At 40.6% G+C, this 17940-nt stretch overlaps 1 protein-coding gene and 1 pseudogene across 1 annotated transcript; both read left to right on the forward strand.

Moving 5' to 3' along the window:
- The first annotated feature begins 282 nt into the window (after positions 1-282).
- On the forward strand, positions 283-9700 carry LOC133901356 (sodium/hydrogen exchanger 6-like). Its single transcript, XM_062342706.1, has 22 exons — positions 283-750; positions 2154-2205; positions 2338-2397; positions 2549-2573; positions 2651-2736; positions 2814-2925; positions 3991-4053; positions 4148-4167; positions 4248-4345; positions 5188-5216; positions 5638-5669; positions 5766-5813; positions 5889-5949; positions 6034-6131; positions 6229-6304; positions 6403-6422; positions 6813-6910; positions 6993-7102; positions 7485-7562; positions 8569-8666; positions 8743-8822; positions 9307-9700. The coding sequence occupies exons 1-22, from the start codon at positions 540-542 to the stop codon at positions 9348-9350; spliced, it is 1599 nt and encodes a 532-aa protein (XP_062198690.1). The 5' UTR covers positions 283-539; the 3' UTR covers positions 9351-9700.
- Positions 9701-11765: 2065 nt separating this feature from the next.
- LOC133901497 (probable inactive purple acid phosphatase 27) lies at positions 11766-17639 on the forward strand (annotated as a pseudogene).
- Positions 17640-17940: the final 301 nt, after the last annotated feature.

Raw genomic sequence — 17940 nt, forward strand, 5'->3', positions numbered from 1 at the left:
TTTTTCCGAAATAAATATAAATCTGTACTATTAAAAACGTCTACGGGTTTTTTTCCGCTCACTCGGTGTTTTGCTCCGAAAATTCCATTCATCCCTGTGTTCCGCTCCGCTCCCCGTATGGACCCACATCGCGCGCTCCCGCGTCCTCCCAGGTGAGCTCGCATCTCACGTACCGTCGCCCGTCGCTCGTTGACCATACGTGTTTCCACGTTACTACTGCAAAACATGTGCATCGAACTGTAAAACATCACATACGCCAAATCTCCCACCCGTTCTCCTACTAAACTCTTTTTTATTTAGGCTCCAAGCTGGTACTAGAACGTCAAACCGCCGCACGAAGCACTACTAGCTTTGTATTGTACGCATCAATCGCGGGTCCACCACGACGCCCTCGCATTTCTCCCCGACCCGCGCCGCGCCACCTCCGATTCCCCCTGACCCGCACCCTCTAGAAGCTGCTCCGCCCTTGACCGCACCGCGCCGCCGCGCCCGGGGGAGGCTAGGGTTACTTATTCGCGGCGCCGGCGCCTGCGGGGAGGATGGCGCTGGAGCTGAGCCTGGCCGCGGTGGCGCCGCCGCCGGCGGCGGGGCTGGTGCCGCCCCCGCCCCCGCCAGGGAAGGAGCAGCAGGTGGCCGGCGTCGGCATCCTGCTGCAGATATCCATGCTCGTGCTCTCCTTCGTGCTCGGACACGTCCTCCGCCGCCACCGCTTCTACTACCTCCCCGAGGCCAGCGCCTCGCTCCTCATCGGTACGTACGCGCCTGCGCTTGATACCCTAGTTCCCAAGCCGCTTTCCTGTGGCGCGATTTCGGAAGTAAGGAGTTCGAATGGATCAACACGGGGAAGGATTTTAGGGAACTAAGATGGTCGAATGGACCAATACGGGTGTGATCACTTGTAAGCAGGGGTTGGAATTCAGGGGTATTCCAGGCTGAAATGTTAAAAATAGTAGGTGCAAACCGTCAAACACATGCGATTGATTCATTTAGGATGATAATTTTACATAATAGCAGTCTGACTTTCAAAGTTTGTGTAGTACGCTTCATTTAGTTTTCTGCAGAATTGGAGTGAACTCTGGTAAAATTGTTCGTTAATGTGCTGATTAGCTTACCAGTACTTTTCTTAACACGCTTATCAATTCATCAGTACTTGTCTGATGAGCTTATAAGTCAGTGTTCTGTGTCCCTCAGGACGCAATGCCTATTTTCTGTTCTACATCTTAAGTCTGCTTTACACTCCAAGTACAAATAACTGCTTAATGTTAACTCCTTATGCCCTCCTTAGGTAAATACTTATTTATAACTTTTCTGTGTTGCTAATTGTTAGACATAGATCTCAAATTCATGTCCTGATGGGCAATGGCCATAAGCTAGGACAAGGTCAATTGTATTTGTGGGTACTTTTGACCAGGATAATGGCAAGTTATGTTTTGTTGCTATCTTGTTGAGTTTTAATCTCCTTGCATTGTCATGTTTCTGGGAACGAGCAAAAATGTTTAGATGTTTAGAGCTGTAAGTTTATTTCAGGGTCTCCTCCAAATCATATCATAAAATGACTTGGTAACTTGTTCCAAGTGGCACATGCATAAGTAGCTTTAATCGCAATCATCCGGATTCCTATGTTCTCATTTGAACAACTGCACATTTGTAGCTGTTAGGAATATGTTACATCTGTTGCAGTCAGGCATTCATGTGACCCCTGCAACTCCAAAATCTTCACAAAGGATGAAGTCAAATTTATATTTTTGGGTAGTCCTTATTAACTCTGTGCAAAATTCAACACTCAGAATCATGCTTAATTTTATAAAAGATAGCAGTATGCGAATTAAACATGAAAGTTTTGATCAAACCAGGTTCCAGGATTAATGCACAATTTCCAAGTGGTGGTTAGCAATAGCTGTTGTTGTTTGATCAATTAGAACCACTGGAAAGTATGTTTTCTTGAATAGAAACTGTGTTTCTGTGCAGTCAGCTCAGCTGAATTAGTTAAATGATATGTAGACATGAATGAATTGAGTTATTCCATTGTTCTTATTGTATCTTCTTAAATTTATGATTCACTTTAGATTGCTTTCATAAGAGCTTTCATCATTTATCTCATGCATATGGTGGGAATTCTTTAATTATGGATTTTTTTCATGCCTGTATTGCAGGTCTAGTTGTTGGTGGCCTCGCTAATATTTCAAATACGGAGACCAACACTAGGTTTGTAGTTTATTTGTAATTTGATTTACTTTATACATCTTCAATATCTGTTTGGTGTTTGTTATAATATAGATCTTACACACGATGTGATCATGTTCCCATTGATTATGTCTTGTTCCCTTCAATTTGCAGGACGTGGTTCAACTTTCATGAAGAATTTTTCTTCTTGTTCTTATTACCTCCGATAATATTATATCCTTTTTTCAAATTTCCTTTCTTTCAACATTTTTAATTTTCTTGATGGGAAAAAGGTTTACAACCCCTCCTAATGCTTACTCATAAACATCCTTACTGGAATACTTCTTTTCGAATATTAAATTTGGATTCCTTGACTTCAATATACCCAATCAGGATTCAGCTTATCTCCTGTAAGTACTTCACAAAGGCCACATTTTTGTTTATCCAAGCTACTTTTTTTAAAAAAAATCTCTTAATTGATTTACAGAAACCATTCTTTGCGAACTTTGGGGCTATTGTAACTTTTGCCATTCTGGGGACATTCATTGCTTCTGTTGTAACAGGAGTTCTTGTGTAAGCAATTTACAAACTCTGTTTGCTAGTTTTTGCTGAAATATTATCTTCTGAGTCTATTCTTTATCATACTGCAGCTATCTTGGTGGACTGACATTTCTAATGTATAAACTTCCACTGGTTGAATGTCTTATGTTCGGTTCTCTTATATCTGCAACTGATCCTGTCACAGTGCTATCAATATTCCAGGTGCCTGTATTTGTTTTCTTATGTCATTCTTGAACCTATAGTTAGCCATCATCTCAAAGCCTGTTTTATTGAAATTTTCTGACCTTATTTCTTTCTTATGATTTTGCTAAGGAGTTAATGCAAATTTTAGTCAGGAATTTTCCTGTAAATAACTAAATATTCTCTGTTGTTTGAAGAAGTTCCGATGTTCATATTTCCCAATTTCCTTCTTTCTGAAACATGAGTGTCATGGTTTATTTACATTTGTAGTGGTTTTTTAAGTATGCTCTACATGCTAGCTTTATTGTAACTACCAATGGATCATTCCTTACACATTGATTCAAGGTTCAAATAGGAGGCATGCGTTATTTACTTGATCACCCCCACCTTGTAGCGATTATGTGGCCTAACTATAACTAGACCAATTTTGTGGCCTCATTAGTGATTATATGATAACACTGTAAGAGGTAGGGGCACCTGTTCCTAATATGTGTCCTAGATAGTTCTACTAGACCTTTAGAACATGGCATTGCGAAGTTTGTAGAAAATCACCCTGAGGTACTGAAAATAAAATGTCAGTTTATGCAATTGCATCTCAGATGGACCTGAGCTGCAGTGTTCAATAAACAAGAAACGGCTTGAACACTGCATATCCTATATTGAACGTTAAAATTCTCCTGGAAAGGAAAAGGCTCATATCCCAACTATCTGGTATAGGATGCTTTAAAATCTGAGTAATACTGTTTTATCATACAGCGTCATACCCATTTTCTGTAGTTAGTTGTCAGTCTCAACTTGAAAATCCATGATAATCAGTACATACTGATGTTTCAGCAAAACAAAAGTTTTATTTAGTGGTAAATTTATTTTTTATGTCGTTTAACATAGTGAAGTTGTGCGAAACAGCCATTTACATGCTCCAGTAGATGTCCTTAGTTTTTCATTAATTAGATTCTGTTGTTCCAGTGGTACCCATTACTTAGAATTTAATGGCACATTTCTTGAGGAAGGTAAGGCAAATGTGTGATCCTGAGGGTGTTGCCATGTGGACTAATAATACACAATTCTTGACTTGTTTCTGTGCAGGAACTGGGCAGTGATGTTAACTTGTATGCTTTGGTGTTTGGAGAATCTGTTTTGAATGATGCGGTATGTTTTTACTTCTTTCCATTGCATGCAAGAATTGTCACTGCTTCCTCGTGCTTGTGACTAACTTATGCATCTTCCTATTTGGCAAGGGCAGATGGCAATTTCTCTTTACAGGTTTGCTTCTGGCAATGAGCTGATGCACTATTCTTTTTACAAGCCATGCATTTCTTGCTTATGTCTGTACTTTTCTTCAGGACAATGTCATCAGTTAGAAGTAATGCGGCAGCTGGTGATAACTTTTTTATGATGATTCTCCAGTTCCTTGAGATCTTTGTTGGTTCAATGTCATCAGGTTGCACCTCTGCTCAAAATACAATCTGTTCAATTGATACTTTGCCTCATGGCTCTAAGTTTATGAGATTGCGCCATTCATGATCGCATGTACCCATGGCATTTTGAAACTAATGCTTGAAAGTTTTAGTACTGTCAAATCTCCATTTCTACACGGTTTAAAATATATGGCTTGGTGCCCTGATTGAACCAAAAAGTAGGCAATATACGAATGGTCTAAGTGCAAATTTCGTTTCAACTGAATCTGCTGCAGCATTTGTCTATTTTTTTTTATGATTACCATATTACACTGGATATAGGTACAGTACCATGTTGCCAACAAAATATATAATCGAATATTGGGTTACTGTTGTCCAGAAGGTAGATGCTCACGTTATCATGTTTCAAGACATAAAAGAGCACATAGTTCCTGTCTAGTTTCTTTAAATTGTTCTTAGTCAGATAAAATCCTTTTTTTTTTTTTTTGCTTTCTGTTCTATCTTTATCTGCACCTCAATCACTTTTGGAAACAGCAGTTGGTTTGAATTACAATGGTATTGCGCTGAACTGCTGAACTTTGCAGTTTCACGGGAGCAGTTGTTTAATGGTTCAAATCTTTGGCAATCAGTTATTGTAACTACAACAAATGCATATTGTTTCTTAACTTTTCCTTTTGTTAACGACAGACTAAAATAAACTCTTTCAAGGCTAAAATCAAATCTGATGTTGGTCTCTTTTGATTTAGTGATGGATTTTTTTCTGGGCATTAACATGTTTCTCATTATGAATTCTCTGATCTAGTGGTTTTTCCTATCATTATTCATTCAATCAGCTTATATAACCATTTCATTTCCTGATTTGCAGGTGTGGGAGTTGGATTTATCTCTGCTCTGATATCCTTTTCCAAAGTTTAAAATGCGAAACTTTGTTTCGAACATATGAATGCTACACACACTTGTTATGATTGATCTGTTGTAGTGAAATTTGCATTTGTTTTTGCACCAGATGCATTTTGGAGCATATTTTTTATATATCTATTGAATATGCTATATGGTTTGGGCAACTTTCATGGCAAAAATTATGTTTTTCCAATTATTTCCTTTCTCCTTATTGGCATGCTATCTATTTTTTTCTTAATGTAACATGCTGTTATTGTTCTTCTTGCCTGATGCTTTTGAGTGGTTGGTGAGTCAGCAGTAAGCTTGATCTAACATATGAAGCGTTTAGGCAATATTGTGTACCAAACTACCAATTACTTGCTCTCCTGCGCATTGAGTTACTATATGATCTTGTGACCCCTTGACCAATCAGTACCTATTCAAATATGCTGGATTGGACGTCGACAAGTAAGTTATATCATGCTGGCTATTTTCAGTTTTCATTTCATTTATGATTGATATATGTTGCTAATGCTTAATTTGGTGATTTGTTTACTATTTCAGTTTGCAGAACTTGGAGTGCTGCCTTTTCGTTCTCTTTCCATACTTCTCGTAAGAACATTTTTAAACTTCAATTTTTTCTTTTTGAGAGATTTGTTTCATTGACACTTTGCTCATTATTTATAGGTATATGTTAGCAGAAGGACTTGGCTTGTCAGGGATTGTTTCTATTTTATTCACGGGGATGGTAAGCACTATGCAATTTATCATATTATATCATTCATGTTTGTACTGTGGCTATGCCTGACATATATTTCTTATTTATTCTCAGGTTATGAAGCATTATACATACTCAAATCTTTCAGACAACTCACAGCGCTTTGTTTCCGCCTTTTTTCACTTACTCTCGTCTTTGGCTGAAACATTTGTGTAAGCATTAAGACCACTAATAGTTGAGTAATTGCCTAATTGGAAGATATAACCGTGCTCTTTGTTCCTTATTGACTGTCCCTGTTTTTTTTTCCAGCTTCATTTATATGGGCTTTGATATTGCCATGGAAGAACATAGCTGGTCACATGTTGGCTTCATCTTCTTCTCAATTGTATCCTTAAAACTCCCTTTCTTTTTTTATAAAAAATAATCACCGGCTGGTGGCCTTTCAATTGTTTAAGTTTTGTTCCTTGACTTACTCAAAAACAGATTTTCATAATTGTCGCAAGGTACTGCTACGACCTCATTTTATAAATATAGTAGTTACTAGAAAGCATAGCTACGTGACTATATTTATTTCTGCGTAGTCTGTAGGAACACATGTATTGGAATTTGTATGAAAGACTCATGCTTTATCATTTTGCAATGCTCATACCCGGATTTGTATGAAAGGCTGATGCTTTATCATTGTGCATCTATGACCCTACAGTATACACTAGAGAAATGATTCTACTCCAAATACTTAATCCATTGTATGGAGTTAAGCCTCAATTCATTGAACAAAAACTCTGCCTCTTTCTTTCCACTTTCATTTACCAAGCAATTTCTATCCAATATTTAGAGTGATCATTTGTATTTGCTTTGTTTCAAGATAAACTGATGCACTTTCTACTTTATAGGGCAGCAAATGTCTTTTCTTGTGCATACTTGGTTAATATGTCTCGGCCAGAACATCGCCGTATACCTCTAAAGCATCAGAAAGCACTTTGGTTTAGTGGTGAGTGCTGCTACAGTTATGATTTGCTACTGTATATGACTGACAACTTTATGAAGCTCACTGTTATTCTTTGGACAAACAGGGCTTAGAGGGGCAATGGCTTTTGCCCTTGCTCTCCAATCTTTGAATGAACTTCCTGGAGGACATGGAAAAACAATATTCACCACAACCACAGCGATTGTTGTTTTGACGGTAATTGCTTCTTTCTCTATTTTTTTCTAAACAAAATTTTTTGGCCATTAACACAAGATGTAATGAAGCTATGGATTGGTGTGCCATTTTTTCCTTCAGATGTTGTTATGTGATTAAACATACTCTGCTAATAGTCTTTGGAGTGAAGTGCACAAAATTACAAGCATTATGACTTTTGTAACACAAAGTTACAAGGTTACAGGTTTGGTAGCAATAAATCAAACTGTTGTGTCAGGCAAATGCATTTTTTCTTTGCTAAAGGTTGCAGATATGGCCTTCCTGAATTACTGTATTGTGGGATAATTGATACCATCAGAAAAATCACCGTAATATCCTTACAAGTCCACACAACAGCTTTGATCGATTACTTTGAATTATGCAGGTACTTCTTATTGGAGGGTCAACGGGAACAATGCTAGAAGCTTTGGATGTTGTTGGCGATGAGAACACATCAATAGAAGTAAGCCTTTCTTAACTCAATTTCTTCTTGTTTCTTCAAAGAAGCTACCTTCTAATGCATTTAATTTTAGGTTATTTGTCTGGCACATGTGGCTAGCCTTACAACTGGTATATAATATTAGGAATATGTACTGAAATTCATATTTTGATATGTGCTCATAAACATTGTGTTTATTCTAGCTTGGTAGCTAATGTATTTTTTATATGACAATTGTACATGTCTACTCTAGATTCCCAGTTGGCTCTAAGACTTTCCACTTGGATTATATTTGCCAAAACACATCTTTAATTATTATTCAGCTGTTGGACTCTGGAAAATTGTCTGCATTTGCTCACTCTGTCCATTATAATACTATCATCTTGCAATTCAGGGAACCAAAGGGGGTCCAAAATGTCATATTTATCCTCTGCAATTGATAGGCCTTACCTATCAAAGTCCTCCCTCCCTCTTCTCTTCTCACTTTCTTTTACTATCGTAGTGGCTGAGGGATGCAAATTTTCCTTTTTTTTTTTGGGTCATTGGGCCGACCCAGATATCACTCAGTTGAACTAAAGATGCACTCCGACCTACTTAAGCTGAGAAAGTAAATGAGCTAAAATAGTGACCTAGAAATACCCATTGGGTGCCAGCTTGCATCCCTGCCGCTGATGGGAGGAGGGATAGAGCAGAGGAAGAAGATAATGAGTATTTGGTATTTCTATATTCTCTCCAATACTCTACCAAAAATTATTTAATCTTTGTATAAGGTTTTGAATTGTGGCAGATCTGGACTCTTGTCTTGTTAGCAAATTCTTGTATTTTAGCATCAAAAGTGACTACAGTGGATCATCTTATTTCCTTTCCCCATATCTTTTTATCTATTGAAACTCTGGTTGATTAGTCACGTATGGTTTCAGTTACTACATGATTGGAGGATATATGCTCTGTATTGTCATGCTATTGCTTGCTTTTGATATTTCTGAGAATAATTTACTAAGTTAACATTTCTATGTTCCACCATTCTTAGAATTATGAGGACAACAATGGTTACATTCCTCCGAGTTATGACGAAGGTACATCATCTGGGGGAGGATTGAGAATGAAACTCAAGGAGTTCCACAAAAGGTATTCTGTGTTTCCATTTGCTTAGAAGTCATAATTATGCAAACTATTTCTTAACCTTTTTCAAATGATGACACAGCACGACGTCATTCACTGCCCTTGACAAGAACTATCTGACTCCATTTTTCACCAGTCAGACCGATGATGACGATGAGTTCAGTGAGTAACTTGTTCCCTTGAACAAATGTGTAGTACATGAGGACTCACATCAAACTGTAAAATTAATTATTCATGTGCAGCTTGTTACCTACTCCCTCCAATCACAAATACTTGACGTCTTGGACAAGACCCGGTCAAACTTATGAAATTTTACTATCAATGACATTTAAAATATTTATTTTGGAAACATGAAAGTCATATGTGTAGATTATGCTTGAAAAAACTTCCACAATCTCATAAAATTACTGAATTTTATAAATATATTCTAGTGGAAAATAATGGTCCAGTCAGGTACACATTGAATACAATGGCATATCCAAAACATGGAGTATATGGCATCATTATCTTCTTTCTCTAATCTCTACTATATTTTGTCAATTTAGTTTGCACTTCATGGTGTGCAATTAATTCTATTTAAATACCGACTCATCCAGTTCCTCACTTTCTGAAATTGTTCTTTGCACTCTGATTGGTCTATTGGCAGGTGAACAGCCCCAAAACCAAAGGCGAGGATTCTATGATCAATAGCAGAATTTGAGCTTCTGCTTGTCAAGCTAACTACACGGTGCAGACTTGACGGCATCATAGCGTGTGTGATTCAGTTGAACCAAATATACAAGCATACGGTTTGTCTTAGTTGAGTAGCATATGGCAGAGGATGCCTGTGTGCTATAGGATAGAAATCATAAGGCTCAAATCAACTCTTCCGGGATGAGGATTGCTGTGCCGCATGTATATGTATCTGTAGGTCTCCTTGAGGACATGGTGAAGCTCCTCCAATTGAAAAGCAAAGTATTGTTGAAACTGTCTGAGGACTGAGGATAGCACTTGCCCTGTGCTAGGTTAATTGTAATAACCCAGATCTTACCATTGTGGTCTACTATGCTGTTGGGAGACTAGTTGCAAAGTGATACATCAGCAGCAGTCTCACTGGCTGTTCCCAAAGTACAGCGTCAGCCATCAAATGGGACCATTGGGGGTGTTATAGAAGATCACTCCAATAATCGCAAATAAAAATTATCACCAAGGGAGAAGGGAACTTTGATTTTTAGATATGACGCCTTTATTGAAAACGCCGACGTGGTCCAAGCACAAATGTTAGTTCATGTAAAGCATTGACGGCGTCAGTGTGTTACAATTGACCTTGCATGTGAACTAGAGCTGATGATGGAGGCTGAGGAAAGCTGTGCTCCAGTAGGTCAGCTAAATCCGACTTCGATACAACAGAGGTGCTTCATGTTAGACATGCGCATAGTGTGGTGGTAATATGGACCATATGGTATGATTTACAGTACGATGCCACCAATTCCACGCAGTGTGCGGTCCATTCTACCTAAATCGTCTGACATGAACTACAAGAGTTGCACAAACACCACCTAAAAAACAGCAAGAAAACCATAGGCGATTGACGACTAGCATTGTCATTCATCTGCTCACGCCCTTTGTTACTAACAGACAATGCCGAAAATTTGAGTTGTCTGGATGGCTTAGCGTTGTCATCCATCTGCACATGCCCTAGCAGGCTTAAATTGCAGACATCACATGGCATATAAATTAGGCAGTGCGCCTTACAACAGTTTACATGGAGATTCAAGAAATAACTGGGACTGGCTATGAAATATGGCATAAGGCAGACGAGGTGCTTTCTGTAGGATAGCTTGCCAGTGCCAATAAAATACCATGATGATTAGGAATACAAGGTTTCTTTTTTTTTTATCATTGGATCGACCGATAACTACTTATTGGGCCCGAGGAACACCGAGAACCCAATTCTCATTGTTTCTGGAACCGGATGGTACATGGCATTTATGACCTTGGTCACTATTTGCAAAATTGTATTTCTAAGTGTGTAATGATAATGTCAAACATAGCTTTTTTACCATCCATCGGAGGTACCAATAATTATAACTATGGAGTTACTAACATTTGGTATCTAGTACTAAATTTCGGTACCTCCAATGGTATAATTTGATGGCACCTTTCGAGGACCGGAAAAACACTCTTCTGTTGACTAATTAATCGAGTTTAAGTGGGTAATAGTACTTCACCCACCGTTGATTGCACAGAAAAAGGTTTGCATAGTACTAAGGATTGCTTGTGCGCTACAGTATTATTAGGCACATTCATACGTACGTATGCAAAATTGACTCGGTAAACCCATACTGAACCGAGTTGGACTATTTGCGCATTTAAATCATTCGCCTTGAGTATTTGAAGCACTATCTCTAGCTTACGTCGACAAACACATAAGTGGATGCATCAATACAACTATTTTCGTAATTCTTGATCCTTATCGAGGATGCTACCTATGTTTTAGCGTGCATATGTAAGTGCATAAGAGCATCTCTAAAAGCCTCGCCATCGCACTCTCCATGCGAGCGAATAGCTAAAACAAATAAAAAGCCAGTTTTTAAGAGAGCCTCCATCGTCCACGCTATTTTGACGGGCACGCTATCCCGGCCCTTCCGCACACCAAACTTGGCGTCTCTCCCCCCATGCCATCCTCCAACTGTGCTCACCCCTGTGCACTCCCACCACCATCCGGCATCTGGCTTCGAGAGGATCTTCGCCAAGGCCTCCCCTTCCTCTGGTCATGCCCCGCTCCCCACCTCCCAGAAGTATTCCACTGGCCTCCCCATCCTCGCCTACAGCGTCCTCAAGCATGCCAACAACATCGTCGATGACCTCCTCGCCCATATCAACGCCCTCGACGCTGCCGGCCTCCGTAGCTCTCCTCCAACCTTTGTGGCTCTGTCCTGAGCCCCCGACACCTCCGGTCGCCCCTTAGGTTGTAGGCTCACCTCCACCCCAATGCTACAGAGGGAGTCCCATCCCGCGGTGGATCCGTGTGGGGACTATGTGGATCTAGCAGCGTGCGTCCTTGTCGAGCTCCAAGCGCATTTCCATCGGTCGTTGTGCAGGTGCACTGAGTGCCTGGCGGCAATGTCGTGCGGCAACATGCTGAGGCCCATGATTCGCTCATCCTCACCAAGCTCCATGCGTAGATCTACAGGTCTGAGTGGTGTGGCGATGCAAAACTCGTGGACGCAGTCGACCCGTGATGCATGGGGGCCCTCACAATTCTTTTTCTCTATTCTTGCTTTCTATTGCGTTCACATTTCTCTTCAATTCTTGGGGCTTCTCTGTTTTCATTGAATTCTTTACAAGCTTCGGAGGGTCCCGCAAGAGGGTGATGGATGTGTTGTCATTTGATTAGTGCAACCTATGTGAAAACTTTGCCTTAGTTCATTTAATTCATTTTACTATAAACTCTCAGCATATCTTTACATTCTGTTAGATCTACTTGGAATATGACTGTGTGATTCTTTTGTTGAAAAATACTAATTTGGTGTAGAATTGCATCTTCTTTGTCAGACATACTTACCAATGAGGTTGTTGTTGTATATGCAATTTCTAAAATTCGATAAATTTCATCTCCTCAAAACATTTGGGCACCATTTAGTCTGATATCACACGTCTCCAAACGAATAATGGAAATGGCCATGACACACTGGCAGCACAAGTAAATTAATCAACCAATGCATGCTATAGCTGAGTGAGACAGGGCATATAAGCTGCAGAAATTGCAATGGGATTATACTTCTCAATTGGACGAAAAGACTTGATTCCATTTCATTTATCGAAATGAGTAAACAAATTACATGGTGCGTTTACAGAGATACAAAAACTGCACTCCATAGTTGTAACTTCAGGATAGACAACTGGAAAGACTATTACAGTTTGTACCTAAAATCACAAAGAAAATACACCAGGATACCTTAGGGACATGCTTCAAAAATGAAAGTAAAATATTATTAAAATATAGGAGGATGGAATATGAATAATCTGTTGGAGTGCGAAGAGATATATAGAAGAAATCTTTTTTAAAAGTACTCTATATAAAGATATGAAAGATACAATATGAAATATCTCATTAACAAGCTAGATAGGTTTGGTCAATCATATCTATACTATTAAAATTTTGCCTATTTTAGAAAATATCATTACAAAGGTCACACCGAGAGCAGGCACCGCTTATGTGGCGAGCCAATCTATTTAGGGTGCGTTTGGTTGGAGGATAAAGTTAAGTGGAATATGACGATCCATGTTTTATTGGATGAGATGATCTAATCTTTTTGTTTGATATTATAGATAGGGTGATCTAATTTTTCGTTTGATTGGACGTATAGAATCTAGATGGAGTTAGCCAAAATAGATAGGTGCAGTCAAATTTTGTATGACCCGTCGGGTTCCGTTCCGTTTCCTGATAAATTCCACCCAGTGCTGTCCGTTCCGTTCCGTAGTAACCCCACAACAGGGTAAAGAAAGCAGTAGCTCGTACTCGTGGGATTCAAAGCATGAGGGACGGTGGCGTGCGGCTGGCCTGCCTGCTCCTCCTCCCGCTCGCCGCCGTCGCCGTCGCCGCGGGGCACGGCGTGCAGCCGCTGTCGCGCTGAACACGTCCGCCGCAGTGCGAGCGTCGCTGGCGCTGCTCGGCGCGAAGGTACGTATGTACCCTCGCTTGGCGAGCTTGTCGCCCCTCTTCTAGGCAGGACTCTGTACTGGGCATTTTCTTTGCTCGCTTCGCCCATCGCCTGCTCGACCTCTGTTGTTACTCATAATGATACAGAGTCCTGCTTCCTTCAATTAATCAATCTAAAAAACTGAAAATCGAACGACCAAAATAATCAGTCGTTACAGGATGAATCCTATGGAAATCATATATCTAACATATGTAGTTCCCGATTCTGGCAACACAGGAAACTGGAACATAAATTCATCTTTTTTTTTTATAATAGAAGCTTTATTAAATCTCATCGTTATATCGAGACAACAAAACTTGCTTGATCTCGGAGAGGAGTTCGTGCAGGCAAAGCATTTTGATGCCCTACTATCACGCCAATGGAATGGATGAGCAGACAACACGAACCAAATGACGCAATCTTCAGTCATGTGACCTCCACCTGTGTGTCCCGAAGTCTCAGAGAATATTCAGAGAAGATTGCATCTCGCCGCTGAAGCTTCGTGTGTTCATATGTACCAAGAGAAGGCTTTTTAAAAAAAAAAAAAAAAAGAGTTCCTGGAGCGAGAAGCAGAGTTTATAAGGAAAGACATATTTGTACTATTGCCTCTAGTTTGTTTCCTGATTGTACCTTTGCAATAGAAAATAGAGGTGGCATTGCTGGTATCTCTACAAGTAGAGTCAACTCCTATCCATAAGAGTGCATATCTGATATATGATAGCAATTTCAATAGTCCGACTATAGCAAGATCTCCAAACTTAATATGGTATTATATGTCATATTCATAGGGCTCTACAAGCTGTGAGCGTGTTCGAGTGCATGAATAGACACTGGTATGTTACGAACCTGGGTGTTTGATTCAGTGAAGTACAGGAAAGGGATACAAGTTTCCGGACCTGGGTGTTTAATTCAGTGAAGTACAGGAAAGGGAAGCTTGGTCTAAATAGAGGTGAGATAGTAAATGGGAGGAGGAAGAGAAAAGAGAAAGGGGATAGCTAGCTGAATGGCCCATCAGATAGCTTGTGAACAGGGTACATGACATGATAGTCAATAAGTATCTTTTTCTTGTATCCTCTCTTCTCTATAGAGGCAAAAATCTAACTGGAATGTTTATAGCTAGCTGCGATGTATTGTTAAATATGCGCTAGTGACACTTGAATCATCGTGATCAATGTAACAAGATTTCCCAAGAATCCACGACCTCCCCATAAAACGCAAAACATCGCCATTCTGACATAGATCTATTAGATAAAGGAAAAATATTATGGCTTCTACATCATGAATGCACGTAGTCTTGGGCCTTATTACATTGTTTCAGTTGAAGACTGAAATATCATTGAATTGAAATAAAATAATAAGCAACATACTGTTTGAAATTCCAACCAACACATAGCCGATTATTAAATTGATGCCATGCTTGGCGAAGAACTCCATGACCACGACATCCAGGCATGCCATACGTACATGATTCTGACTTGGATGGCCTATCAATTTGGTTGCTCTGCTTCGTTCTTGTGCTTTGTCGTATGGGAGAACTGTTGTGCCCGGGTGGTGAGCTGCGCAAAGCATATAGGCCAAGGTGTGGTTAGAGAGAGAGGGATAGTGGACCAGAGCCAATGGAGACAATCTTTTGCTGGGAGAAGATAAACTAACACGAATCACTATATAGGATATCTTTGGAAATGGGAATTCTACCCAGTTATTGATGTCCAAATTCAACGGTGGACCATGCATGGACATCCGAATCAAGGGATGATACCATGGAAACTTCGAGAATTTACTACTGTTTGGTCCTTCATTTTGCTGCATGAAAAAGATATCTGACATAGCGTTGTGGATGCAGGGTGAAGATACTGCCTGGGTAACGGTAGAGTTTCTTGTTCCCCATCCAAGCGACGGCGATTGGGTCGGCGTATTCTCTCCTTCAAACTTCAAGTACAGTTACTTGCTCACATCATCTGAACATTTAGTTTGGGGCTACAGGATATTCATTTTCATATTGTGAGATTTGTGTGATCGCAATCATGGTCCGATATGTTCCTGCACTTTCCTGCAGTGCATCCACATGCCCTGGTTCTCATGGGTCAGGCCCAGGTCCTGTGATATGCTCAGCACCGATAAAGGTCAGAGGAAACAGTGATTAATCTTCGCATTCTTAAGATGAACACCTGACATAAAAATCTTTTTGTGGTGGTTTCAGTATCAGTTTGCGATTTATTCATCGGATTATGGCAAGTCCGGGAAAGGGATTCTGAAGTTCCAGTTGATCAATCAGCGGCAAGATTTTTCCTTTGCGGTGTTCACTGGTGGACTCTCAAATGTCAGTTACTGCATAAGACGTCGCAGTGTCATGCTATCTATTTTCTGTCATTCGATGGAAAAGCACTGACTTCATCCATTTCTTTCACAGCCGAAACTTATTGCAGTATCAAATAGGATAGCTTTTGCGAACCCGAAAGCCCCAGTTTATCCACGCCTAGCACAGGGAAGATCCTGGAACGAGGTTGGTTGTTCTCTCCTCTCTGTCCAACACCGGCAAATCTAGTCGTAGCTAATGCCATACTGATCTAATTTGAGATGCATCGTATCTTAAAAGTTCGAACTGCAACGACACTCTCAAGAATTTCTTGTGTTCTGCTAGATGACTGTCACATGGACAAGTGGCTATGACAGTGGGGGTTTCCCATACTGTATTCCCCTCAAAAAAAATTACTAACTTGCTGTCCCTACTTAGTTTGAATCTAAGAAGCAGGTGAATATGACCCTCACAGAAGAACAGAGAAGAAAGCATCTCCATCGTTATATTCGCCTACTGTGGGGATTTCCCCTACTGTATTCCCCTCAAAAAATTGGAGTTCGCAACTACCTCAGTCCTTCTGAAGCAAAATTATCATGTAGCTGTTTCCAATTGCATTCCGCTATCGATGTATGTTACATGATCGTCTTCTACAAATTATATATTTCAAAGCCGTTGTCCTTGTGGACTCACACAGTGTTGTCAATTATAGGCTGAAAGGGATGGAAGCAATGAGTACAGCAACTACCAGCCTTGATCACTTAACACTACTGATACACTAATCAAGGACCTTGACAACATAGGCATAGTATTTCACATTGGCGATATTACCTACGCCAATGGGTACGTTTCACAATGGGATCAGTTCACGCAACAAGTCGAAGCGATTACTTCACGAGTCCCTTAGATGATTGCGAGGTTTCTAATCTTTCCTGAAACCCAGTGCCTCGAGAACACTTTCAGAAATCATCGGTGTTTCGATATAACTTGTTTTGTCTGATGCAGTGGGAATCATGAACGAGATTTGCCCAACAGTGGGTCTTTCTACAATGGAACGGATTCAGGAGGAGAGTGTGGGGTGTTAGCTGAAACCATGTACTATACGCCAACAGAAAACAGAGCAAACTACTGGTAAGTGGCAGTAGCTTGGTTCTCGAAATGAAAAAAGTGTTAGTAGCTAGCTCAATTCACCATATCTCAGTATTGTCAGATCACCAACAGTGACAGTATTTACCATGCATAAGACACTTTGTTCTTGTTAAACAGGTATTCAACAGATTTCCGGTTCTGTGTCGCAGACAGCGAGCACGACTGGCAGGAAGGCACGGAGCAGTACAAGTTCATCGAGAACTGCCTCGCCACAGTTGACCGGAAGAAGCAGCCATGGCTGATATTGATCGCTCATCGCGTTCTTGGTTACTCTTCCGATTTCTTCTACGGAAAGGAAGGATCATTTGCCGAGCCGATGGCCCGGGAAAGCCTCCAGAAGCTTCGGCAGAAGTATACGGTGGACATCGCGTTCTACAGCCATGTCCACAGCTACGACTACGAGAGGATTTGCCCTGTCTATTGAGGTACTGCCAAGTGCCAACTCCTCCAACAAGAAGCTTAATTACTTGCGTGCGTGCATGCTAATGCTAACCTGTGCAGAAACAATGCGTGAGTTCGGAGAAGTCTCACTACTCGGGCACTCTTAACGGCACCATCAACGTCGTCGTCGGGGGCAGCGGCAGCCACCTGAGCAACTTCACCACCGTGGCCCCGGCGTGGAGCATCTACAGGGAGATGAGTATGGCTTCGTCAAGCTCACAGCGTTCAACTACTCGTCCCTTCTCTACGAGTACAAGCGATCCAGCGAGGGCAAGGTGTACGACAGCTTCACCGTGCACAGGGAGTACAGGGACGTGCTGGCGTGCGTCAAGGATAGCTGCCCTCCGACGACATCGGCGAAATGATGCGGAGAGTTGCCTTGAATGCTCGGTTCTGAATATAATTGTAACTGGCTAATCATTTGGTGTGCAATATGTTAATGAGAAGATTCAATATCTATAGTGGTAATGACAGTGATAATTGATTTAATGGGATATTGTTGGATCTGATTGAATACATGAATGTGATCTCTGACTAAGGTGGTTTTTAACCATGTGATTTTCGACCACAATGATCTTTGATCACGGTGATCTCCGATCATGTGATTTTTGACCACGGTGATTTTCGACAAGGTGGTTGAACCGAGTAGCTAGTCAAGTCTGGGAAGCTGTTCGGACCAAACAATGACTGGTCGAATTTGAGCACGTAA

This window comes from Phragmites australis, chromosome 20 (assembly GCF_958298935.1).
Source record: "Phragmites australis chromosome 20, lpPhrAust1.1, whole genome shotgun sequence".
Lineage (NCBI taxonomy): Eukaryota > Viridiplantae > Streptophyta > Magnoliopsida > Poales > Poaceae > Phragmites > Phragmites australis.